We start from the raw sequence: 27,659 nt of genomic DNA, 5'->3' as shown, positions 1-27,659 counted from the left end.
TTTACCCTAACGCTACAGATTGAATAGAGCCCTAGGAGTGATTGGGGCAGCCTGGCAATGTCATTTGTTTGTTGACATCAGGTTTTTGGTGATTAAATTGTTATTGTTGACTATGATTCAATGAATATACATGTCATTTGTTAACTTTACATACTGTAGCAATGTGTTGCCTCCACATATTGACTGCTGAGGTGAGGGTCTTTCAGTGTTTTGTTCCCAGGGCTATGGTTGGTTGTGAGGACCTGGAACCGTGGTGAGACACAGAGGCAGCAGGCAGCTCCATGGCGTGGACTGAGCGCGTGGTCCAGGCAGGGTTCAACACTGGGCCACACAGGGCCCTCCTACCATTCCTCCTCTTGATGTTCCTCACCTCCCGCTGCCTTGGTGGTCCCACAAAGCCTGCCCACATCGCGTCACCAGGGCAGCCTTTCCTAGTACTATGGGGAGTAGCCAACAAGGCGGGTTCTGGACGTCCCGACCCAGGAGCCATTGGGATGGAGAGAGAAGGCTGCTTGGCCATGTTTTATGAGGACACTCTGGGAAAGTACCCTTATTACACTGACCAGGACCAGCCTGTGAACGGAGGCCTTCCCCAACAACTCAGACCGGAAGGACACCTCCAGAATACACAGGAGGACCTCGTGGCCGCGCTACCCTCTCCGGGGCACCGGGGTACCAGGGAATGGGGGTACTGGGTTGGGGCCAGTGTTCCCAGCAGTGGGGAAGGAACCGTGATAAACAGGGCATCTACATGGAGGGCTCTACTGAGGACATTCTTCCCTAACTGGACCACAGAGGAGGTAGAGAAGTGGTCTCAGGTAAGATCCTCATCACGACAGTGCCAGTTTATAGTAATAGGATAAACAGATGTTATAGATGCTATTCACTATGCCAGTTGTCTCATAATAATGATGTCATCCCGTCCCCCAGGTGGACTTTGAGATGGCGGCCCAGTCCATTCTTATGGAGACACTGTAGGAGATGAGGCTCCGCCCCAAGGCTCTGTGGGGCGTGTCCTAGTACCCCAACTACTACAACTCTGGCCCCCCCAGTCGATATCCAATTACACGGGCCGCTGTCCCGCTGCTGAAATGGCGTTGAACGACGTGCCGCTATGGCTATGGAAACGCTGCTCAGCCCTCTACCTTTCCCTCACGTTAGAGAAGCTGCAGGGCGGGATCTCAAGGGCCAGACTGTACACATCTAATCAGATCCGAGAGGCACTGAGAGTGACAGGCTTGGCTGAGACCGCCTACGACCTTCCTGTGTTCCTATTAGTCAGTAGTGTCTATACGTCAACTAACTATTTTCTGTATGAGGTGAGAGATAGTGCTGGGTGGAAGTGGATGTTACCATATTTTTGATAGTGGTTTCTCTGTCTGGTGGGTCTGTAACTAATGTGTGATGTTCCCTCAGGTGGACTTGGTCAACGGTATTGGTTAGAGTGCTGCCATGGGGGTAGCAGGGGTTATCCTCTGGGAGAACGATCCAGGTGTCTTCTCTACAAGGACCAGGGGCAATTTTGCATGTAAATCTTGGTGGGGCAAAAAAATAACATGTGGGATGCATGCCAGCAAAGCCCCTACACAACACTAACCAATACATTAATAGCACTATAACGGTGACAAACAGTGCCCACAAACTGTTAGGGCCTACATAAATAAAGCTGTCCCAACAGCAGTCCCAACACCTTACCACTGCTACACCTGGCTATCAGTGGTGCCTTGTCTGGCAGCAAAACAGTTCATTCAGCCTCATATACTGCCTTTTAGAAAAACATAGCTGATATGGCTGACTTGCTTAAAAAAACGTGGTTTCTACTGACAATTGAGATGTACAAACTATGGCACAAGCTGATTAGAGGCAATCCGTAATTTCGATTAAGACAATGAGTGAACTAGGAAGGACGTCATCAATATAACTATTTGTTCATCACTTTTGAAATGTACAGCGACATAATTCAGAACATGGGCCGTTATTACAGTGTTCTCCCTGTACACCAAGTCAGAACCATAGGATAAATAAAGGGGGCATATAAGCAGACATTTCTCAAACACAGTTTATAGGCTACATGTGCACACCAAGTTAGAACAGTAGGTGAAGTTAAGAGGTGAAAATAGACCAAATTATTAGGGTGAGACACATGGGTTACTACCAGCTTACTACACAACATACACTTAGTATTACTTTCTTAGCTACAGTATACATATCTCCCTGGCGTATGACATCATTTATGCAGCAGCATACAAGACATTTTTGGACTCACCTTGTTGTGCTGTGCTCACTTGAACAGGAAGGTAGCACGGCAGTCCTTCACGGGCAAATTTTGTCATCAAACTTTGTCATCAAAGTCTGGCATTCTCTGGATTTATGGTGCTTTCAAGACAACTGGGAACCAAAAAAATAAAAAGGTTGAATCTTGATGATGTCAGTGATCTTCAGGTCGTAGCTCTAGAAAGAGGCCCGAGTACCCGGATTTAAAATTCCGAGTTGGATGAAAGTTCAAAACGTATTTTCCCAGTCGTAGCTCGTTTTTCCTGAGTTCCTAGTTGTCTTGAACTTACGAGTCAGATTTAGAGATTTTGCAGTTCTGACTTGTTATTTTGACCACGGCACAAATCATGCTTAATTGACAGCATGGCCAATGTTGAATGTTTATCATTTTAAACTAGGAAAGGAGCCCCTTAATCTTAGACTTGGGACCACACATCCACTCCACTGAATAGCAGGCTAGTGATTGCTTTGCAAGCTTGTATTTAGCCACTGATTCCTTCCAAACCACTCATTGTTGAATTAGCTATTTCCAACTTGTTGTGTAATGTTTATGTCCAATGGCCGATGAGCATCGAGACATTTTATCATTCATTTTTCTTCATATGACAAGGATTAAAAAGGATTGCCAGATTTGCCAGTAGATTGTCGACTTGCTACATGATGATAACTGCTAGCTAAGATTTTGAAAGTATGATGTTGACAAGATCAGTCCAACCAAAGCTACTGTACATTGTCTTGACTGTCCTGACCAGGTCAGGTTACAGGAGACCACAACCCTACAGATTATCTCTCAACCCCAACAGAGGAGGAGAGATCTAGGGGTCTGAAGATGTGGGGGGTTTTATGACCCCTCACGGCCCTGGTAAATCTCAGGCCACAGACAAATTCTTTTGTCCTGTCACTATGGAGAACCAGCCTCAGAACATTAAACATGAAATAAAGGGACTTTGGAACAATGGTTAATGTCAGCCACAATGGTGGTCATGACGATAGATGGAATATGAAAATGTATGTCATTTTTGTTTTGTTATTAAAGGTTAATAGATGACGTTATTACAAAAACATTGTAACGTGAAGTTTTCATAGTAGATGTTTGATGTTTATACATTGTACGTTGTATGGAACATATCCAAATCAAAGAGAATGTTTTGGGGAAGATGAAATGTTAACTTAGTTGTCTAAAATTGGATTTGAATAAAATCTAGACCTTGCCTCATTAACTTGGTACTCCCAGTGAATTGCCCTAAAAGGCAGTTACGCCCACTCCTGACCCAAGGGTATTAAACCTGTGAGTATAGAATTTACTAGAAGACTACGTGACCCAAGCTGCAGCAAGGTCTAAAAAGTCAACGAACCCAGAACGCAAGGCAAGTTTGAGGACAAAGAAATCCTTTTCTATCCAAGCTACGGATGAGTAGCTGTGTCTAAGTGGGTGAATTCAAGTCGAACCACCTAGCCTCCATCTCCCATCTAATCGTGGTATCTAAAGGGTTTTATTCCTATGCTGTGAGCTCTGAGCTACAGAGCTGTTTGTCCTCAGAAGACTCCTTCCAGAGCAAAGGGTGAGGGAACAGACTCCTAAGCCAAAAATGACACTGACATCGGGAGGACGCTCAGAGAGGTGCGCCGGAGTAGTGCGTCATCGAACAGCTGAAGGCCTACGCAGAGAATCCTCGGAGAGCATCCCCACGTAATTACATCATTATATTCTGACCCATAAGAGCGGCAGTTTGGGGCAAGGCTAGGGTTAGAATAGAGTAGCTGACAAATTCACCCAAATGTATATTTCACTTGTGTACTTTCTTTTTTCTCTCTCTTTTGAAATCCCCATTGTGGGTAACACGCGCCATAGTGTGTTGGCCCGTTGTACTAAGTTCTAATCAATAGCCTATAATGTGTTTTGTCTATGTGTATCTTTTATCATCATTTTAGCTTTTTAGTAAATAAATATTAAGATTAAGATGAACTAAGATTGGTGTGGTACGAATTCATTGGTGAGACCCGGGTCCGTGCAGATTCACGGGCTGCAAGGCGTTCAGAATGAGATTGGTAGAGGTAACTGGTTAATTAGCGGCTGTTGTAAAATCGATATTCTGATATTCTTTGAGTTAATCTGGGAAATAGAAACTCAATAAAAACTAGTTTTCCCATGGTGCCCCAGGTTAATGAGTTAATAATTGCTTGATTCAGATAATCACACAATTAGAAACTTTAATCATTCGATGAACAACAGTCACATTAACTAATACAACGTCACGACAACATATAACGTGATTTGACGTAATTTTATCTGTGGCCAACGACCTTGAGCCTTCTTGGATGGGCACTTCTAATGTAACTCGATGGCAGCACCCAAGGGGCTTGAATTTTCAATCTATACCCTTAGACTTGGCAGTGATGTAGTGTCCCCATGAGTGACAAAACACTGAATCAATCACGACGCAACGCTCCATATTTTCTGCTGGCTTGCCCCACCACCAAAGAAAGCACTGAGCTTAGATGAAACACCTGCGTTTTGGAGCTGCCTTATTCAAGAAAACAAAAGAGACCATGATTGTAATGAGCTTTATAAACTCAATGATATATTTACATTTTTTGACATGGTTTGCAAACTGATATGTGACATGTATTAATGCCAAAATAACATGCAAAACAGGCATTGCTAAAAATGTGGGGCTCTGCCCCACCTGCCCTGAATGACGGGTCGCTATTGACAAGGACTCAGATCTCTTAAATCTTCCATACATTGTCAGTCATACTAATGTAACTGTGTCTGAGGTTTGCGAATTACATTTCCCCTCTGTCTGTCTCCCCCCAGACAGCCTGCTCAGAGCTAGCCACATTCATGCTTGAGGTTCTGGGCCCGTATGCCGTCAACGTGACCACAGCCGTTTATCTATGCCAGGGGCGTGGCCACTGCTTGCGCCACAAATCCAAGAGCTCCGCCTACCTGCACCTGCCACCCTCCAACTTTCTGATGACAGAGAGGAAGGTAGAGATGGTGCAGGTCACAGACAAGCTGGACCCTGGCAACCTGGAGGCCTGGAAGAGGGACTTAAAGTGCCAGTGTTATGAGTCCCTGGAGGGGCCAGTCACCGATGAGGTCCTCAAGGACAGGGCTGAGGTCAGGGCACAGAGTGCCCTTCCAGCCAGACTGAATCCCCCCTTATTGAGTGAGCTGAACCAGGGAACCAACTCGCTCTCTTGAACCACAGTGGACCGTCACTCACTGCACCTGTCCTACCTCTACTGCTGGTATTAACCACAGCTTTAAGCCTTAGCCTGAACACAGACTTATGCCTGAACTCCTGACTAACCTGCAGGACTATCAGGTCAGGCTAAAGACTGTTGCATTAGTGTATAACAAAGGAGCATGGTACAAAGAATATCTATTTCTAAAAATGAAATCTGAAAATTATACTTTTATTTTGGAAAGTGGATCCTTTTTTGGGGTCTGTGTTGTCTAAACAAACAAGTACACTTTTTATTCATAGGATGCGGTTAACATTGCCGTACTTTCTTGTCTCGTCGACAGTTGTGTGTTCACTTCATAACAGGGCAGTACTGGATGTTTCTGGGGCGGTAGGTAGCCTAGCGGTTAAGAGCATTTGACCAGTAATTGAAACATCGCTAGTTCGAATTCCCAAGCAGACTAGATTAAAAGTTTGTCACTGTGCCCTTGAGCAAGGCACTTAACCCTACTTGCTCTGGATAAGAGTATCTGCTAAATGACAAAAATGTACTAATTGTTGTTAATCTGCACACTTTTCTTCTCTCTATTCCTTACATGTGAATGGCTTTGTTGTAATATGGTTCCCAAGTTGGTTTCCTCAAACACACATTCTACAACATGTTTCTGCAGTCATATCAACTGAGATGATTTCACCATTCAACATTACCTTTGTGTTCTTACTGGTCATGCTACTGTGATTACAATAAATCATGCCTTTTTTCTGTGGAAATGTACTAATATGTTATATAAAATGTATTGGATGCACTCTAGATGTCCTGTATCTATGCACTCATGTCATCACAACCAAACAAGGAACAAAAACAGACAGCTACTCTTTGCAGCTCATGTAAATTTGTTATTTTTCTTAAAATATACACTTAGGACAAAAATCATTTTTTTGTTACAGAAAGATATGCACAAAGGTGCTTCTGATTGTACAGAGATATTATTAAGAGCAGTTAGAGGCCATCCCTCTCTCCCCAGACAAACATGCATCCCCCCAAAGTCTATAGTCCTACAGCCCATCCCCTTTTATATCCAGTGTGCGGGTGCTGCCTTATCTAGGTGGGTCTTCAGCAGGTCTGACGACATCTGGTAACATACAAGTCCTGTAAGGGCATGTTACATGTAACGGCTGTCCAGAACCTCTCACCATGGCAACACAATTTAAGCCAAATAGATATGTTAGAAATTGACAGGCCTACCTACCAGCCAACCTGTGATGTGACAAAAGGTACCACAGTCTCCTAAAGCACAACAATCTATCCAGGGAACACAGGACAGCCTGATAACTAACAGGTATATAACATGGAGGGACTGCCCTTTATACAATATAATATGTACCCCCACACCTTCAGCTGTCTCATGTCACTATTAAAACCTGCCACAGGCAGTTTCAGGAACCGGCCTAAGAAATGACTAACATCTAAATCTTATCACAACCGTTCCTAAAGCTCATGCTCCATACAATTCAGACCTTATTCGGCACATGCTTCATAAACAACAGGCCCTTCCCGACAATACAGAGAAAGAAAACTGAGAAATAATAGAAAAGTAAAACATTAAATAATAGATACACAATGAGTAATGATAACTTGAGGGAGAGAGTGCCACCGTGTGGGCAGCAGCAGTTAGTGCAATCTGAACCAAGTGGGTCGGACGGGAATACATTAAGAAAAGCATCAAGTGTTCCGTTTCCTTCAAGTTCTGTCAGGTTCCTAGCCGAGCGAGGATCTCAGGGGCGGGGAGGGGCGTCTCCATGGGGAGGGGTAAGGAGAGGGGGTTAATGTAGATCACCCATGAAGCTGGCATGATTAGTAGCAGTGATTCCAGGGGGGTCATTAGGTTAACAAAGTGTTTGCAGTGGACAAGGGTCTCTGGGGGAGAGGGGTCTCCAGGGTGGAGGGGCTACTTGCAAATAGCTTCCAGGGCATCCAGGGTGCGCTTGATGTCCCGGATCTGGGCAGCCAGTGTGTGGATAGGCTGCATGGAACGATCAAGCTCCTCACAGCGTGCCATCAGCGTGTACATTCCCTATGAACACATGGAGGAAGTGAGCACACATCATATACTTATGACACAACAAGCATCCATGATTGCCATTGATCATAATTTCTCTCATGTCTAGCCAAGCTCGCTCTTCTCTCACCTTTATGCTCATGTCAACAGACTCCCCAAGGCTGTCCACTGAGTCTCTGTAGGTTTGGATGTATCCCACACTCAGCGCTGTCATCTGGACACACACAGATAAAGACATACACTGAGTGTACAAACATTAGGAACACCTTCCTAACATTGAGTTGCACCCCCTTTTAACCTCAGAACAGCCTCAATTCGTTAGGGCATGGACTCTACAACGTGTCGAAGGCGTTCTACTGGGATGCTGGCCCATGTTGGGATGCTGGCCCATGTTGACTCCAATGCTTCCCACAGTTGTCCATTCTTGAAACACACTGGAAACTGTAGAGTTTGAAAAACCCAGCAATGTTGCACTTCTTAACACATTCAAACCAGTGCACCTGGCACCTAATACCAAAGGCACTTAAATTGTTTGTGTTTCCCATTCACCCTCTGAATGGCACACATACACAATCCATGTCTCAAGGCTTAAAAATCCTTCTTTAACCTGTCTCCTCCCCTTCATCTACACTGATTGAAGTGGATTTAACAGGTGATATTAATAAGGGATCATAGCTTTTCACCTGGATTCACCTGTCTGATGGAAAGCAGGTGTTCTTAATGTTTTGTAAACTCAGCTATTAACATAGCAGACCCTTAATAGCAAACCCTTAATATCAGCAACTTACAATAAGCAATGTATATCAGGGCAGGACTAAAAGGATAGTTGAACGCAGATCAAAATGGTCCATGTTTGTGAACAAACTGAGCTCACGTACGTTCTGGATGGTTCCGTTGAGGCTGCGCATCATCAGCTCCACACTGTGGGCAACATCCTGAGTGTGTCTCTGTAGGTCCACCAGGACAGCAGGGTCGATGGGAGGGATGTCTGCCGGCTGCCGCAACGACGACCCCCGACCTCTGCTACTGATGGAACCCGAGCAGTCCGCTGGACACAGAAAGAGAGAGACAGAAACACACACAGGAAATTACTACCTTATCGACAGTCTACAAAGCAAACCAAAATCAGCCTCCCTCATCCAAGCAGTGCTAGGACACTCATCCGTCCTCCCACCCTTCCCGAGGGTGCTAATCTAATCACAAGAGGAAAGGGGAAGAATTGATTTGATTTGGAACTCGGCCTTCAACTGCAGCTTAACACTGACGCATCACTAAAATCATAACATAAAAGGCAGTTTGTGAATCAGCATTTCACTGATCACCAGGGTCGTATTCAGGTAAACCGTAGCAAAACGTTTTGCAACAGAAAACAAGTGTATCTTACTGGACAAGTTCAGGTGATCTCTCCCTGTTTTAGTCAGTTTGGTGCCTAATGAATACAACCCAGGTGAATAACCATCCGTCCTCCGGTGTTATACTCACAGTCACAGTCCAGGCTGGGCTTGGAGCTCATCTTGATCTTCTGCTCCAGGTTGCGGCAGATGAAGTGGGTCAGGTCCCCGTCGTGGCTGACTGTTCCCTCCAGCTCCAGGGCAGAGGAGATGGTGGCCCTACGGCCCTCTGGTTGGCCCCCTCGGCCGCCACCCCCTCCCCCGCACGCCTGGCTGATCTCATCCAGACTCTTGCTGTCCTGCATGCCCCGGACAATGCGCTCCCGCTCGGGGACGTTCCGCACATGCACCTGGGCCATGACGTGGGGCGGGCAGGGGCAGCGGTCTGATGAATTCCTCTCGGCTGAGGCAGAGCTTGGGCTGGGAGCTGCTGCTGAGGGCTCCTCTGTAAGCTGAGAGGAAGAGGCAGTCTTACATACTGGTACCAGACGTATGAACAAACATGTATTATCCTTACTATTGCAGATGGTCAAAAAATCCATACAAAAACAAAACATTTCCGCATTACAATGGTTAAAGTACAATTTTCTATTCTTGAGCTGTTGGCTCTGGCTCTTCATGTACAGGGGCAGTAGCGGTCAATATGGCAGACTCACCTGAGCTGAGACTTCGGCCTGGGTGTTTCCTGAATGCTGCTCCTCGCTCTCCTCCTCCTGCTTCTCCTCCTCTGTTTCTACAGAACAGCAGTTACAAGGCTCTGTGTGTTCTGTCTCTGACGGAAGTGTGTCTGCACTGGGAGTGTCCCTCTGTGGGGCTGTGTCTTTGGATGGAATGCTTGTTGAGGTGGCGGTATGCTGTGAGTCTCTAGAAAGAACATCATTTAGGGGCTCATCTGTTTGGAGGGGTCCAGGGAGGGACATGTCTTGAGGGGCCGCGTGTGGGTTTGTGTCTGCCGCGCATGTGGCAGTGGGGCGGGAGGGCTGTGATATGAGCGTGTCTTTGTGTTGTTTGTCCGAATGGGACATGTAGTTGTGAGGAGTGTCTATGGGGTCTTCTTGTACATGGCATGCTCTCTCTCCATCCACACAGTTCTCAGTCTCTTCAGGGGTCCCATCGAGGGATCCGTGCCCAGGCCTTGGCACCCTGCCCCCAAACGTCAGGAGCTGCGAGGGGGTAGTAGGGGAGTAGATGTGCGGGCCATTCTCACTGCAGGATCCAGGGGAGTCTGGTGTATCCACCCCATTGGCTGCTTCCGGCACATATGTGTCAATCACAGGGAAGAGGCTCATCCCTCCACCTGCTGCATTCAATATGTTAGATAACAGACACGCTCTCCTACTCCCTATGCATACAACTATAAATAACTGGGTTGGATTCAACAAATCATTGCACATCAACTTGCCCACCTAGGGCTCTAGCTTCTCTTTGTAATTGGGGCTTGCTTGCTTTCAAGGGACGGTGGGAGAAAGACTAACATATTACACACAATGCTTTCTATTAATCTCTTGATAACAGCCAAACGTCCCAACAAACTGGCTTAGTTGCGTCGAAGCAACTTCTAGTACCGGTAGCCAGCATACATTGGAAGACCCACCAAACTAAACTGTCAACAATACTACTTTGCAATATGTGCCATGTAAAAAAGCTAACGTGAGTTCCTTGCTCAGAACATGCGAACATATGAAAGTTGGTAGTTCCTTTTAACATGAGACTTCAATATTCCAAGGTAAGAGGTTTAGGTTGTAGTTAATATAGTATTTATAGGACTATTTCTCTCTATACCATTTGTATTTCATATACCTCTGACTATTTGATGTTCTTATAGGCACTATAGTATTGCCAGTGTAACAGTATAGCTTCCGTCCCTCTCCTCGCCCCTACCTGGGCTCGAACCAGGAACACATCGACAACAGCCACACTCGAAGCAGCGTTACCCATCGCTCCACAAAAGCCGCAGCCCTTGCAGAGCAAGAGGAATAACTACTCCAAGTCTCAGAGCGAGTGACGTTTGAAACGCTATTAGGGCACACCCAGCTAACTAGCTAGCCATTTCACATCGGTTACACCAGCCATTAGGCTAATAGGCTTGAAGTCATAAACAGCACTGTGCTTGCGAAGAGCTGCTGGCAAAACGCACGAAAGTGCTGTTTGAATGAATGCTTATGAGCCAGCTGCTGCCTACCATCGCTCAGTCAGACTGCTCTATCAAATCATAGACTTCATTATAACACACAGAAATACGAGCCTTTGGTCATTAATATGGTCAAATCCGGAAACTACAATTTCGAAAACAAAACGTTTATTATTTCAGTTAAATACGGAACAGTTCGGTATTTTATCTAACGGGTGGCATCCCTAAGTCTAAATATTCTTGTTACATTGCACATCCTTCAATGTTATGTCATAATTACGTAAAATTCTGGCAAATTAGTTCGCAATGAGCCAGGCTGCCCAAACTGTTGCATATACCCTGACTCTGCGTGCAATGAACGCAAGAGAAGTGACAATTTCACCTGGTTAATATTGCCTGCTAACCTGGATTTCTTTTAGCTAAATATGCAGGTTTAAAAATATATACTTCTGTGTATTGATTTGAAGAAAGGCATTGGTGTTTATGGTTAGGTACAGTCGTCCAACAATTGTGCTTTTTTCGCAAATGCGCTTTTGTTAAATCATCCCCAGCGTTGCATCGATTATATGCAACGCAGGACACGCTAGATAAAAGTAATATCATCAACCATGTGTAGTTATAACTAACTAGTGATTATGATTGATTGATTGTTTTTTTATAAGATAAGTTTAATGCTAGTTAGCAACGTACCTTGCCTTCTACTGCATTTGAGTAACAGGCAGGCTCCTCGTGGAGTGCAATGAGAGGCAGGTGGTTAGAGCTTTGGACTAGTTAACTGTAAGGTTGCAAGATTGGATCCCTCGAGCTGACAAGGTGAAAATCTGTCATTCTGCCCCTGAACAAGGCAGTTAACCCACTGTTCCTAGGCCGTCATTGAAAATAAGAATGTGTTCTTAACTGACTTGCCTAGTTAAATAAAAAGGTTAAAAAAAATAATAATAATAATAATTTTTTTTTTAAATTGGCGCCCAAAAATAAAACTTGAAATCGGCCCCAATTAAATCGGCCATTCCGAATAAATCGGTCGACCTCTACTAATAAACACATGAAAACTAAAATATAACAAAGGTTGAGTGAGTACAATACGAGGTAAGAATATCTTTGGCCAACAACAGCTAACATTAGCTAGCTTAACTCATAAAAACACAGGTTGCTAACGAGCTGGCTGTCAGTTTGCCAGAAGACACCAACTCTACCGTTACACTTGTTTACACTGAGCTGCACTGAGGTCAGAACGCATTCATGGTTACATTAAGACAGCGTTGAGCCAGTACGAGATATGGGTCAGAAAACAAATATAGTGGTATATAGGTGTAGGGTTAGTTGGTGGTGAATTTTTTTTTCATTTCCCTCTTCCTTTTTATTTTTGTATCACAAAATGTAACGTGATCGACCACACACTACTGCACAATAGGTGGCGGCATGCACAAACAAATGTACGAATGTCATGATACCAAAGACGAAGAAACTGCCATTCCAAAATGGCTGCGGTGGCTAGCTAGCATGAGGATGAAAAGGGAAGTTCTCCAGGAAAACTGGTAGTATTTCAATCTTCTCAATGTATCGGTGTGGATAAAGGTAACATTTGGAGTAAAGTGGCATATCCCATCCCTGCATTGAGGTACATTTTCCCACCCATATCCCGCGCCAGCTCCATGGTGTCTTAAACAAATCAAATGTTATTGGTCGCTTACACAAATGTTATCACAGCTGTAACAGTGCAGTAATACCGAACAATACACAAAAATCCCCAAAAATTTATAAATATTAAAAAGAGAAATGTCAGAGTCCGGAATATAAATATATATGTTGGTGTGTAAAGACCAGGGATGGGCAACGTTGATGCAGTGTGGCAATTTTTTTTAATCACAACTCATGAGGGGCCGCAGTGTTTTAATTACATGCAATTCTACTCATTTTGCCATGGGGCGGAGACAAATGCTTGCAGTTTTTAATATGATATCTGAGTGAGACTGACTAACAAAATCAATGAGGGGCCCCCCCAGGCTCAAATTCGACATACAAGTTTAGATAGCTTGCTGCTAGATTAACTTACCAATAGAAACATTTAGCTGACATGGGCTAATTGGTGACCATCAGTGACTGATATAACAAGAGAAAACTGTTGATGCGCAACCAAATTTCAAAATTGCACCTTGTGTATTCTACCTCGCAACAGTAAGTTGAGACCATGACTGAGTTCGCCCCAAGGAGGAAATTGATCTGCGGGCAGCCAATTGGACAGTATATGAATAGAAAATGTGTGTACAGCAGTAGTTATATAGGATGAGCCTTGACCAGAATGCAATATATACATACACACACACACACACACACACACACACACATACATACATGAAGTGGGTAAAACAGTATGTAAACATTATTAAAAAGTGACCAGTGTTCAATGACTATGTACATAGGGCAGCAGTGTCTTAAGGTGCAGGGTAGAGTACTGGGTGGTAGCCCGCTAGTAACAGTGGCTAAGTTCAGGGCAGGGTAATGTAACCTTGATTGCATTCTAAGCTTTGTGTAAACAAGCTTAATGGTAGAGTAGTATCTTCTGCTAAAATGTAACCATGATTGCGTTCCTACCCCAGTGCAGCTCAGTGTAAACAAGAGTTACGGTAGGGCCGGTATCTTCAGGCAAGCTGTCAGTGTGATTAGCTAACGTTACGGCTAGTAAACTAACGTTTAATCAGCTCGCAACAGGAGGCTGTAAAACATTGAGCAATACGAACTATTAGACTAATGATGTAAAAATCATAAAGAATGGGTACAACATCCAACAAGCAAGTTGACACATTGCTTTCATTAGCCATAAACGAACAGTTTACTCAGCAGTCAGATGACGTTAGCTATCTAGCTAGCTGTCGATGCTAGCAGCCAGGCCTCGGAGTGTTATCTTGTTTTCAGTTCCCTTGTTACTCCGTGTCTGTCAAGAGTAACCATCACCCGGAAATGTGTGGGAATACTTATTTCTACCACTAACTTAAAGGAAAATCAAATATCTGCATGTTTTTAGCGTAATCAAATAAATAAACACTTACCAGTGTAATGTTTTCCAAGAGATCTAGTCAACCATGAAATTTAGTCCAGTCCGCTCTGTATATTTATCCCTACAACCTGCAGTAGAGAACGCAATAGTTCCGCATAATCATAGAAAAACTAGTAGGCCTGGCTCACCACAGTAAATGTCTGACATGATGATTAAATGCAGTAGTAAGTATGTGATGTTTCATGAATATAATAAAACCCATAATAATTGTAATTACTGAATAATTTCAGAATGAAGTTGTATTAAATGGAATTTAATCAAACACAGTCAATCATATCTGTGTATCACAGGAGGCTTCTGAGGGGGGAACAGCTTACAATAATGGCCCGAACAGCGCAAATGGAATGGCATCAAACACATAGAAACCAAGTGTTTGATGTATTTGATACCATTCCACTGATTCCGCTCCAGCCATTAACACGAGCCTGTTCTCCCCAATTAAGGTGCCACCAACCTCCTGTGGTGTACTTATGAGCTTTGCCTCCAGTACCTTCATCTTTTCGCTCCCAGGTCAGGGCAAGGGGACGGACGTAAAGTCTATACTGTTACACATGCAGTTATCTCTCTTCCCCACAGAGGGAGACAGAGACCATTGCCCATCACTTCTGATGTCACCGAGCTACAGTATTTGCCACATGGCCATGAATGTGTAAGCTGTGCTGAGAGAGCCCCACCCATGCGCCTCTCTGCCACAATCTTGTGATGTTCAAGATGGCAGAAGCAGAGCAGATACAGGACACAGACTATCCCTGGGGATATATGTCTTCACACCTATAACCCTAACCTACAAGGCCTAACTCACAGTGCTCAAGGACTCTGAGGTAATTCTTCACACAAAAATAATTAGTTTTTTTTATAGTGTCACAATACATTCGCTTGTGCTCAAATAGTGAGCCAACAGCCAACATTGTCAATTGTACGTTCATCTGTTTATTTGTTTTATAGGACACCGGTATCTGGGGAAACACACACAATATACAAACCATATGTTTAAACGCTATCTCACCACCATTTAGATGAAGCCTCAGTTGGACTTGAGGAGACCTAAAGGCCCTGAGCCATGTGGTGTCCTGTGTGGGAACAGCTTACAGACCGCAAACGTGACAGAGAGCAGGTTCAACCACATCTGAACCATGGTGATTGAGATCCGCCCAAACATAACCATGACCATCCCAATAACACAATGCACTGAACATTTTTTAATGTGTGGTTTCCTTTATTCAGTTCAGACCTAATGGGATATCTTGTTTGTAAGACCCACTTTGCTATTTCATTATTTATGTACTCATGTTATACACTGAGTGTACAAAACATTAGGAACGTTCTATGACAGACTGACCAGGTGAAAGTTATGATCCCTTACTCATGTCACCCGATAAATACATTTCAATCAGTGTAAATGAAGGGGTGGAGGCAGGTTAAAGAAGGATTTTTAAGTCTTGAGACATGGATTGTTTATGTGTGCTGTTCAGAGGGTGAATTGGCAAGACTAAATATTTAAGTGCCTTTGAATGGAGTATGGTGGTAGGTGCCAGGCGCACTGGTATGAGTGTTACACCCTGATCAGTTTCACCTGTCCTCGTTATTGTCTCCACCCCCTCCAGATGTTGCTTGTTTTCCCCAGTGTATTTATCCCTGTGTTTCCTGTCTCTCTGTGCCAGTTTGTCTTGTATGTTTCCAAGTCAACCAGTGTTTTTCCCATTCTCCTGCTTTTTGCATTCTCCTTTTTCTAGTCCTCCCGGTTTTGACCCTTGCCTGTTTCTGGACTCTGTTCCCGCCTGCCAGACCATTCTGCCTGCCTTGACCACGAGCTTGTCTGCCACTCTGTACCTCCTGGACTCTGATCTGGTTTTGACCTTTTTGCCTGTCCATGACCATTCTCTTGCCTACCCCTTTGGATTAATAAACATTGTAAGACTCCAACCATCTGCCTCCTGTGTCTGCATCTGGGTCTTGCCTTGTGGCATGATATTGAGTGTCAAGAACTGAAACGCAGCTGGGTTTTTAGCCCTCAACATTTTCCCATGTGTATCAAGAATGGTCCACCACCTAAAGAACATCCAGCCAACTTGACACAACCGCGGGAAGCACTGTGGAACATTTTCAACACCTTGTAGAGTCCATGCCCCAACAAATAAAGGGCTGTTCTGAGAGCAATATTAGGAAGGTGTTCTTAATGTTTTGTATGTTTGCGAATTTACGGCAGGATAATTTACCTCCCTTATCTCACCTCATTTGCTCACATCGTATATAGACTTGTTTATACTGTATTATTGACTGTATGTTTGTTTGACTCTGTGTCGTTGTATGTGTCGAACTGCTTTGCTTTATCTTGGCCAGGTCGCAATTGTAAATGAGAACTTGTTCTCAACTTGCCTACCTGGTTAAATAAAGGTGAAATAAATAAATAAAATAAATAAATAAAATAAATAAATAATGTCAAATGCATTATTTTGCATTGAACAATATTGGAATGTGAGTAGTCAATGATGGATAATGTGTATGTGGACTAATAAAGTTGGATGATATAAATCCTTCAGATCTATCATGTGTCCGCACGCTATGTGCGTGTACAGTGCATTTGGAAGTTATCAGACCCCTTCACTTTTCCACATTTTGTTACATTACAGCCTTATTACTGTGTAGTTGTGAAGACATAAAACTATGAAATAACACACACGGAATCATGTAGTAACCAAAAAAGTGCTAAACAACTCAAAATAAATTTTATATTTGAGATTCTTCAAAGTAGCCACCCTTTGCCTTGATGACAGCTTTGCACACTCTTGGCATTCTCTCAACCAGCTTCACAAGGTAGTCACCTGGAATGCATTTCAATTAACAGGTGTGCCTTGTTAAAAGTTAATTTATTTTCTTCTTAATGTGTTTGAGCCAACCAGTTGTGTTCTGACAAGGTAAAGGTGGTATACAGAAGATAGCCCTATTTGGTAAAAGACACGTCCACATTATGGCAAGAACAGCTGAAATGAGTAAAGAGAAATGACAGTCTATTATTACTTTAAGACATAGAGGTCAGTCAATGCGGAAAATTTCAAGAACTTTGAAAGTTTCTTCAAGTGCAGTTGCAATAACCATCAAGCGCTAAAACAAAACTGGCTCTCATGAGGACCCCCACAGGAAAGGAAGACCCAGTTACCTACCTCTGCTGCAGAGGATAAGTTCATTAGAGTTAACAGCCTCAGAAATTGCAGCCCAAATAAATGCTTCACAGAGCTCAAGTAACAGACACATCTCAACATCAACTGTTCAGAGGAGACTGCATGAATCAGGCCTTCATGGTCAAACTGCTGGAAAGAAACCTCTACTAAAGGACACCAATAAGAATAAGAGACTTGCTTGGGCCAAGAAACATGAGAAATTGACATGAGACGGGTGGAAATCTGTCCTTTAGTCTGAGTCCAAATTTGAGATTTTTGTTTCCAACCATGGTGTCTTTGTGAGACGCAGAGTAGGTGAACGGATGATTTCCACATGTGTGGTTCCCACTGTGAAGCATGGAGGAGGAAGTGTGATGGTGTGGTGCTGCTTTGCTGGTAAAACTGTCAGTGATTTATTTAGAATTCAAGGCACACTTAACCAGCATGACTACCACATCATTCTGCAGCTATACGCCCTCACATTAGCAGGACTATCAGTTGTTTTTCAACAGGACAATGACCCAACAGACCTCCAGGCTGTGTAAGGGTTATTTGACCAAGAAGGAGATTGATGGAGTGCAGCATCAGATGACCGGGCCTGTACAATCACCCAAACTCAATCCAATTGAGATGGTTTGGGATGAGTTGGACCGCAGAGTGAAGGAAAAGCAGCCAACAAGTTATCAGCATATGTGGGAACTCTTTTAAGACTGCTGGGCAAGCATTCCAGGTGAAACTGGTTGAGAGAATGCCAAGTGTGTGCAAAGCTGTCATCAAGGCAAAGAGTGGCTTCTTTTAAAAATCTCAAATATAAAATATATTTTGATTTGTTGAACACTTTTTTGGTTACTACATGATTCCTATTGTGTAATTTCATAGTTTTATTCTACAATGTAGGAAATAGTAAAAATGAAGAAAAATCTTTGAATGAGTAAGTGTGTCCAAACTTTTGACTGGTACTGTAAATATTCAGAACCTTTACTCAGTACTTTGTTGAAGCACCTTTGGCAGCGATTTCAGCCTTGAGTCGTCTTGGGTATGACGCTACAAGTTTGGCACACTTGTATTTGGGGGGATTCTCCCATGCTTCTCTGCAGATCCTCTCAAGCTCTGTCAGGTTGGATGGGGAGCGTTGCTGCACAGCTATTTTCAGGTCTCTCCAGAGATGTTTGATCCGGTTCAAGTCCAGGCTCTGGCTGGCCCACTCAAGGACATTCAGAGACTTGTCCTGAAGCCACTCCTGCGTTGTCTTGGCTGTGTGCTTGGGGTCGTTGTCCTTTTGGAAGGTGAACCTTTGCCCCAGTTTGAGGTCCTGAGCGCTCTGGAGCAGGTTTTCATCAAGGATCTCTCTGTATCATGCTCCGTTCATCTTTCCCTCGATCCTGACTAGTCTCCCAGTCCCTGCCGCTGAAAAACATCTCTAGAGCATGATGCTGCCGCTACCATGCTTCACCATAGGGATGGCGCCAGGTTACCTCCAGACGTGACACTTCTCATTCAGGCCAAAGAGTTAAATCTTGGTTTCATCAGACCAGAGAATCATGTTTCTCATGGTTTGAGAGTCCTTTAGGTGCCTTTTGGCAAACTCCAAGTGGGCTTCCATCTGGCCATTCTACCATAAAGGCCTGATTGGTGGAGTGCTGCAGAGATGGTTGTCCTTCTGGAAGGTTCTTCCATCTCCACAGAGGAACTCTGGATCTCTGTCAGAATGACCATCGGGTTCTTGGTCACCTCCTTCTAGGAAGAGTCTTGGTGTTTCCAAACTTCTTCCATTTAAGAAGGATGGAGGCCACTGTGTTCTTGGGGACCTTCAATGCTGCAGACATTTTTTGTACCCTTAAACAGATCTGTGCCTTGACACAATCCTGTCTCGGAGCTCTACGGACAATTCCTTCACCCTGATGGCTTGGTTTTTGCTCTGACATGCATTGTCAACTGTCGAACCTCATATAGACAGGTGTGTGCGTTTCCATATCATGTTCAATCAATTTAATCTACTACAGGTGGACTCCAATCAAGTTGTAGAAACATCTCAAGGATGATCAATGGAAACAGGATGTACCTAAGCTCAATTTCGAGTCTCATAACAACAGGTCTTATGTACTTATGTAAATAAGGTACTTCTGTTTTTTATTTTTAATAAATTAGCAAAGAAATCTAAAAACCTGTTTTTGCTTTGTCATTATGGGGTATTGTGTGTAGATTGTTGATCTGTAAAAAGTTGTTTATCCATTTTTGAGTAAGGCTGTATCATAACAAAATGTGGAAAAAGTCAAGGTGTTTGAATACTTTCCGAATGCACTGCATGTGTGCGTGTATGTCTCCTTTTGTTGATTGACAGGCTTCCTATAGCACAAAAAGGAAACGTATGAAAACATACTGGCAGAATTGTATATTTACATTGGGTGTCTCCTTAACTTGGGAGAGATCAATTGAAAACATTGATTTAATTTTAAAGTCAATTTGGAAAATCACATGAAACAAATATTGGCACAGAGATATAAATATACTCTACACAATTAAATACATGAGCGCATAATGAATCAGGGAAGGATCTGAACAAGGTCTTTGAGGAAAGCATCAACATTACATGTTTCATTATAAAATACTTTCCATCATACTTTAAGGTAGTGAATAAAGTACACACACACACACACACACACACACACACACACACACACACACACACACACACACACACACACACACACACACACACACACACACACACACACACACACACACACACACACACACACACACAGAGAGAACACACACACACGCGCCGCGAGGACATTGCTCAGTAAAGAAGTCTGACAACATTAAAAATGTCTCTGTCTCTCTCTGCTTTTATGCAGCTGCTCCAGAACATAAAACTAAAGTTTATTTTCCTACAGCATTAGAAGTGCTGTAGCTTTGCTGCATTTCATTTTGGCAGTCTTGCAAGTTTGACTCAGATTTCCCCCTTTTAATTCCTCTGATGCACTAATGTCAAACACACCCAGCATCAATGATGCCAGTTATGTGGAGTCAAGCTTGAGTTGAAAGCCTGATGAACACCACAGAGCATTTACTAAATCAAACTGACCTTATACAACTACTGAAACAAACCTTTTTATTCAAAACATAAATAAATACGACACATAGTTAAATAAGATTTTTTTTTACATTAAACATCAAAGACAAATCACAAATGTTGTGCCTCAGAGACACATAAGTCTCTCTCACGTGCTTGAGTCCTTTTGACTCCCTCTCTGTCTTTCGTTGGGACAGATCCCAGCTAGCTTCACCTCCTCTGTACATCAGACCCAGTCAGTTCCTCAGACAAGTTCACATAGTGTGTATTCTGAGACACCACATTCTTCCAGGTCCTCTTCATGCCTTAATATATTCCTCACCAGTCTCTTGGACATGCTGTGCATCCTTCATACAAAACGCTACGCAACCACATTCACATTTCTGAGTCCAGCCCACACTGAACCTCCTATGTCCCCAATCTACATGAATATGTGTTTTTGTAAGTGTGTGTGTGTGTGTCTTTGAGAAAGTGAGACAGTGTTTGAGGGTGTAAGTCAGAAGAAAGCATGTTCTAGGCAGTAGAGCATCTAAGCACTTCGTGGAGACCTCTGCTGGGGTTTGCTCCTGCTCTTCCTCCCGCCTCCTCCTCCACCTCCACCTCGGCCTCCATGTTTGTGCCTCTCGCCCCTGGGGCCGTCCCCTGTCTTCCGGTTGGTGTCCTTGGTCTGATCCTGGTCGCGGTTGCGGTTCCGGCGTTGTCGGAAGCCTAGCCTCTGACAGTGCTTCTCCAGGCTGCTGGGATGGATGAGGGCCATGACGTCCTGGTACCAAGGCTGGAAGGCATCTGGGCTTGGGTTGGGGTTGTTAGGGGACCAGGAGAGGACACGGGAGGGGCTCCACACACTCAGACGGATGGTGACAGCAGTCCAACGGAAGCCATGCTCCTCCAGTTGACAGTGGTACACGCCAGAGTGACCCGTCTCGGCCTGACGGATCAGAACACCTCTCTCAATCACCACCAGCTGCTTTCCTGACTGCAACTGCAACACAGAGAGAAGTGTGAGTGTGTAGGCCAGCGTGTGTGTGTGTGTGTGTGTGTGTGTGTGTGTGTGTGTGTGTGTGTGTGTGTGTGTGTGTGTGTGTGTGTGTGTGTGTGTGTGTGTGTGTCAGTATGTACCTGATGCAGCTCAGGGCTGTTCTCTCCTGCCTGTATGTACCAGGTGACGGCTGCATGTCTGGATTTGGGCATGCACTCCAGATAGGTGCTGTTACCCTCGGCAACCATCATCATCCTCTGCTCTGCTTTCACCTGTAGACCAGCTGAACAGAGACAGAGAAAATTGTCACAAGGTCTGCTCTATATAGAAACCCAAGCTAGTATGCATTACCAGTCAAAAGTTTGAACACCTACTCATTCAAGGGTTTTTCTTTATTTTTACTATTTTCTACATTGTAGAACAATAGTGAAGACATCAAAACTATGAAATAACACACATGGAATCATGAAGAAACTGAAAAAAGTGTTAAACAAATCAAAGTAAATTTTATATTTGAGATTCATAGAAGTAGCCACCCTTTGCTTTGATGACTGCTTTGCACACTCTTGGAATTCTCTCAACCAGCTTCATGAGGTAGTCACCTGGAATGCATTTAAATTAACAGGTGTGCCTTGTTAAAAGTTCATTTGTGGAATTTCTTTCCTCCTTAATGCGTTACAGCCTATCAGTAATGTTGTGACAAGGTAGGGGTGGTATACAGAAGATAACCCTATTTGGTAAAAGACCAAGTCCATACTATGGCAAGACCAGCTGAAATAAGCAAAGAGAAACGATAATCCATCATTCCTTTAAGACATGAAAGTCAGTCAATGCAGAACATTTCAAGAACTTTAAAAGTTTCTTCAAGTGCAGTTGCAAAAACCATCAAGTGCTATGATGAAACTGGCTTTCATGAGGACCTCCACAGGGAAAGAAGACCCAGAGTTACTTCTTAATAATAAGAAGAGACTTGCTTGAGCCAAGAAACATGAGCAATGGACATGAGACTGGTGAAAATCTGTCCTTTAGTTTGATGACTCCAAATTTGAGATTTTTGGTTCCAACCGCCGTGTCTTTGTGAGATGCAGAGTAGAGTGTAGGTGAACGGATGATCCCCGCATGTGTGGTTCCCACCGTGAAGCATGGAGTTGTGATAGTGTGGGGGTGCTTTGCTGTTGACACTGTCAGTGATTTGTTTAGAATTCAAGGCACACTTAACCAGTATGGCTACCACAGCATTTTGCAATGATACACCATCCCATCTAGTTTGCACTTAGTGGGACTATCATTAGTTTTTCAACAGGACAATGACCCAAAACACACTTTACAGGCTGTGTAAGGGCTATTTGACCAAGAAGGAGAGTGATGGAGTGCTGCATCAGATGTCCTGGCCTTCACAATCACCCAACCTCAAACCAATTGAGATGATTCGGGATGAGTTGGACCGCTGTGCTCAGCATATATAGGAACTCCTTCAAGACGGTTGATAAAGCATTCCTCTTGAAGCTGGTTGAGAGAATGCCTGTCAAGGCAAAGGGTGGCTACTTTGAAGAATCTCTAATATTAAATATATTTGGATTTATTTAACACTTTTTTTGGTCACTACATGATTCCATATGTGTTATTTCATAGTTTTGATGACTTCCCTATTATTCTACACTGTAGGTAATAGTGCAAATAAAGAAAAACCCTTGAATGAGTAGGTGTGTCCAAACTTTTTGACTGGTACTGTATGTCTGTGGGGTTGCGGCTTCTGACAGTCTCTGCTCACCTCCCTGTCTGACACACTGTGTCAGAGGGTCCTCCTCATCACCAACCTGGCGAGCGTTCCTCCTTCGATGAGAGGAAACCAAAAAAGACATAATGTTAGATAAAAGTATGCACTAAATGTGAGCATTTATGAGTAGGGCAGGCCTATAGCTACATAGACATGTATTGGACGAGTGGGTACTGAGTATATGAGAGTGAGCTGGCATGTCATAGACTTAAACTTACAACTTTATTTTCCTCTCTATTTTAACAGCATGTTTATTCATGTTTAGTTTATACTGTAGTTCTATACTGTAACTGTGTGAAGTGCTAGCTAGATATACAGTAAGTGTTGGATTATAAGTCTGGGTTGCGTGTGAGCTAAGCGTGTCCACCTGCGTGCAATGGGCATGAAGGGGCTGCAGGCGTGTCCGTCCCAGGTGCAGTAGGGATCTCTGGCCAGACAGCATTCAGTGCAGGACTGGCCGTACAGCTCACACTGGAACAGAGCCAACTGGGCTACACCCTCCGCAGAACCCACAAACAGCCACTGCTGTAGTCACACACACACACACACACACACACACACACACACACACACACACACAAACACACAAAAAGAAAAAAGAAAACAAAGAAGAAAAACACATCATTATAAAATGGCTGAGAGAGCAAATGCCACAACCGTCAGTTATTTCAGGAATTATGCTTTCGATGATACACACTTTCCAAATTCACACACGACTGAGACTGACTGCTACAGAGCATGTTTACGTGTGTTTATGTAGATTCATCATCTCAATGTGCACCAGCCCACTAGGCAAAAACTGGTTAAATCAAAGTTGTTTCCATGTCATTTCAATTAAATTACTTTGGACTAACATGGAATAGACGTTGGATTGGCGTCTGTGCCCAGTGGGATTCCTCATCGCTCTGCGGTTACCATAGCAACCCATGATTAAGCTCTTCTTGGAGATATAAGATGGGGAGCTTTGTGTGTGTTTGGGGGGGAGGGTATATGTGCATCATTCTTACCTTTTTCTTGGACAGTGTCATGGTAGTCACAGGTGACTTGTGCTGTGGCGGGAGAGGGGAAAAGGTGTTAGGGTAAACCAGACAACAGAAGAAACTACAGATATGTCAAAAAATGATCTAAAACTACAGATTTGTCAAAGAAAGGATACAACAAACTTGTACCTGGAAGACCTGCAGCTGCTCCAGGGTGACCTCCTGGGTGACACCGTGTTCTTTAGGGAGGGGGATAGACTTCAGCACCTGGCCTGAGTCTGCAACACAGAGAACACTCCTGCTTGTACTGTACTCAAACACACACTCACGTGCACGCACACATACACAAAACCTATCCCCACACCTGTGCCAATGAACAGGACGTCATACTGTCCGTCCACTGCCTCTACTCGGTCCACGAGCAGTCGGCTGAATTTGTAGTGCACTCCCACCCTGACCAACAGAGGGCGCCCTCCCTGCGGCAGCACTGCTTCCTGCAGCAGAGGGTGGGTACGGCTGAAGAAGATGACGTCATCAGGGTACTCCCGGGTGGAGCTGTAGCTACCGTATGTACTGCTGGGACACTGAAGGGAGAGGGAGAGAGATAGGGAGAGCTGCATTGGCATCAAGCATTCAATGAAATGGAAAGAGTTGGGCAAAACATGGTTAAAGTTGGAATCAAGTTAAGGTTGAGAAGAGTTGTAAAAAGTTGTGCCTTTGGACTAGAATATTTGTTGAGCTTGAGTTGGGTCAAAGATAGTGCTTGTATTCCTTAATTTTGACTGGTAGAGAGCCTCGTTCCCAGCTACATTCAGTATACAGTGGCAAGAAAAAGTATGTGAACCCTTTGGAAATACCTGGATTTCTGAATAAATTGGTCATAAAATTTGATCTGATCTTCAACTAGGTTAAAACAAATAGACAAACACAGTCTGCTTAAACTGACACAAAAACAATAACACGCTTTCATGTCTTTATTGAACACACCGTGTAAACATTTACAGGGTGGAAAATGTGAAACCTTAGATTTAATAACTGGTTGACCCTCCTTTAGCAGCAATAACCTCAACCAAACATTTTCTGTAGTTGCAGATCAGACCTGCACAATGTTCAGGAGGAATTTTGGACCATTTCTCTTTACAAAACTGTTTCAGTTCAGTAATATTCTTGGAATGTCTGGTGTGAACTACTCTCTTGAGGTCCTGCCACAGCATCTCAATCGGTTTGAGGTCAGGACTGGGCCACTCCAGAAGGCATATTTTCTTCTGTTGAAGCCAATCTGTTGTTGATTTACTTCTGTGTTTTGGGTCATTGTCCTGTTGCATCACCCAATTTCTGTTGAGCTTCAATTGGCGGACAGAGAGCCTAATATTATCCTGAAAAATGTCTTGATAAACTTGAGAATTCATTTATCCGTCGATGATAGCAAGCTGTCAAGGCAATGAGGCAGCAAACAGCCCCAAACCATGATGCTCCCTCCACCATACTTTACAGTTGTTGATGTTGGTGTGCTGTGCCTTTTTTCCTCCACACATGGTGTTGTGTGTTCCTTCCAACAACTCAACTGTAGTTTCATCTGTCCACAGAATATTTTGCCAGTAACGCTGTGGAACATCCAAACTTCAGACTTGCAGCAATGGATTATTTTTGGACAGCAGTGGCTTCTTTCGTGGTGTCCTCCCATGAACAACATTCTTGTTTACTGTTTTACGTATCGTAGACTCGTCAACAGAGATGTTAGCGTGTTCCAGAGATTTCTGTAAGTCTTTTTAGCTGACACTCTAGCATTCTTCTTAACCTCATTGTGCATTCTGCATTGTGCTCTTGCAGTCATCTTTTTAGGATGGCCACTCTTAGGGAGAGTAGCAACAGTGCTGAACTTTCTCCATTTATAGACAATTTTTCTTATTGGGGACTGATGAACATCAAGGTTTTTAGAGATACTTTTCTAACCCTTTCCAGCTTTATGCAAGGCAACAATTCTTAATCTTGGGTCTTCTGAGATCTCTTTTGTTTGAGGCATGGTTCACATCAGGCAATGCTTCTTGTGAATAGCAAACTCAAATTTTGTGAGTGTTTTTTATATGGCAAGGCAGCTCTAACCAACATCTCCAATCTCGTCTCATTGATTGGACTCCAGGTTAGCTGACTCCTGACTCCAATTAGGTTTCGGAGAAGTCATTAGACTAGGGGTTCACATACTTTTTCCAACCTACACTGAATGTTTAAATTATACAGTATATTCAATATAGACAAGAAAAATACAATAATTTGTGTGTATAAGCACAGAATGTTTGTCTATTGTTGTGACTAAGATGAAGATCAGATCAAAATTGATGACCAATGTATGCAGAAATCCAGGTAAATCCAAAGGGTTCACATACAGTTGAAGTCAAAAGTTTACATACAGTTAGGTTGGAGTCATTAAAACTTGTTTTTCAACTACTCCACACATTTCTTGTTAACAAACTATAGTTTTGGCAAGTCGGTTAGGACGTCTACTTTGTGCATGACACAAGTAATTTTTCCAACAATTGTTTACATACAGATTATTTCACTTATAATTCATTGTATCACAATTCCAGTGGGTCAGAAGTGTACATACACTAAGTTGTTTGTGCCTTTAAACAGCTTGTAAAATTCCAGAAAATGATGTCATGGCTTTAGAAGCTTCTGATAGGCTAATTGACATAATTTGAGTCAATTGGCGGTGTACCTGTAGATATATTTCAAGGCCTACCTTCAAACTCAGTGCCTTTTTGCTTGACATCATGGGAAAATCAAAAGAAATCATCCAAGACCTCAGAAAACAAACTGTAGACCTCCAGAAGTCTGGTTCATCCTTGGGAGCATTTTCCAAACGCCTGAAGGTACCATGTTCATCTGTACAAACAATAGTACGCAAGTACTATGGGACCATGTAGCTGTCATACCGCTCAGGAAGGATACACGTTCTGTCTCCTAGAGATTAATGTACTTTGGTGCAAAAAGTGCAAATCAATCCCAGAACAACAGCAAAGGACCTTGTGAAGATGCTGGAGGAAACCAGTACAAAGGTATCTATATCCACAGTAAAACAAGTCCTATATCGACATAACCTGAAAGGCCGCTCAGCAAGGAAGAAGCCACAGCTCCAAAACCGCCATGAAAAGCCAGACTACGGTTTGCAACAGCACATGGGGACAAAGATTGTACTTTTTGGAGAAATGTCCTTTGGGCTGATGAAACAAAACTAGAAATGTTTGGCCATAACGACCATTGTTATGTTTGGAGGAAAAAGGGGGAGGCTTGCAAGCTGAAGGACACCATCCCAACCATGAAGCACAGGGGTGGCAGCATCATGTTATGGGGGTGCTTTGCTGCAGGAGGGATTGGTGCACTTCACAAAATAGATTGGGATCATGAGGAAAGAAAATTATGTGAATATATTGAAGCAACATCTCAAGACATCAGTCAGGAAGTTAAACTTTGGTCGCAAATGGGTCTTCCAAATGGACATTGACCCCAAGCATACTTCCAAAGTTGTGGCAAAATGGCTTAAGGACAACAATGTCAAGGTATTGGAGTGGCCATCACAAAGCCCT

General features: G+C 43.5%; 2 protein-coding genes and 1 pseudogene across 3 annotated transcripts in view; 1 reads left to right on the top strand and 2 right to left on the bottom strand.

Annotated features, from left to right (window-relative positions):
• The first annotated feature begins 281 nt into the window (after positions 1-281).
• LOC139367345 (hyaluronidase-1-like) lies at positions 282-5,586 on the top strand (annotated as a pseudogene).
• A 755-nt stretch (positions 5,587-6,341) lies between these two features.
• Positions 6,342-14,178, bottom strand: LOC139368723 (BLOC-1-related complex subunit 6-like). The gene is made up of 7 exons (XM_071108014.1): positions 14,098-14,178; positions 9,573-10,216; positions 9,004-9,368; positions 8,777-8,778; positions 8,404-8,573; positions 7,656-7,739; positions 6,342-7,540 (listed from the first exon to the last, which is right to left on the bottom strand). Exons 2-7 carry the CDS (start codon positions 10,203-10,205, stop codon positions 7,415-7,417), a joined length of 1,380 nt encoding a protein of 459 aa, XP_070964115.1. The 5' UTR covers positions 10,206-10,216; positions 14,098-14,178; the 3' UTR covers positions 6,342-7,414.
• A 6,199-nt stretch (positions 14,179-20,377) lies between these two features.
• The window catches only part of LOC139368719 (semaphorin-3ab-like), a 33,453-nt gene continuing 26,171 nt past the window's right edge, over positions 20,378-27,659 (bottom strand). Inside the window, exons 11-17 of one of the 2 annotated variants that reach the window (XM_071108006.1) lie at positions 24,440-24,659; positions 24,265-24,353; positions 24,103-24,144; positions 23,463-23,620; positions 23,090-23,151; positions 21,459-21,601; positions 20,378-21,321 (exon numbers count right to left, since the gene is read on the bottom strand). In XM_071108006.1, the coding sequence (XP_070964107.1) occupies positions 20,869-21,321; positions 21,459-21,601; positions 23,090-23,151; positions 23,463-23,620; positions 24,103-24,144; positions 24,265-24,353; positions 24,440-24,659 (1,167 nt within the window). In that variant the 3' untranslated portion in view covers positions 20,378-20,868. The remainder of the gene's footprint in view (positions 21,322-21,458; positions 21,602-23,089; positions 23,152-23,462; positions 23,621-24,102; positions 24,145-24,264; positions 24,354-24,439; positions 24,660-27,659) is intronic. The other variant, XM_071108007.1, reaches the window with a different exon arrangement.

Source organism: Oncorhynchus clarkii, chromosome 16, assembly GCF_045791955.1.
Source record: "Oncorhynchus clarkii lewisi isolate Uvic-CL-2024 chromosome 16, UVic_Ocla_1.0, whole genome shotgun sequence".
Taxonomy (NCBI): Eukaryota; Metazoa; Chordata; class Actinopteri; order Salmoniformes; family Salmonidae; genus Oncorhynchus; species Oncorhynchus clarkii.
This window is presented reverse-complemented; position numbering and strand designations above follow the sequence as displayed.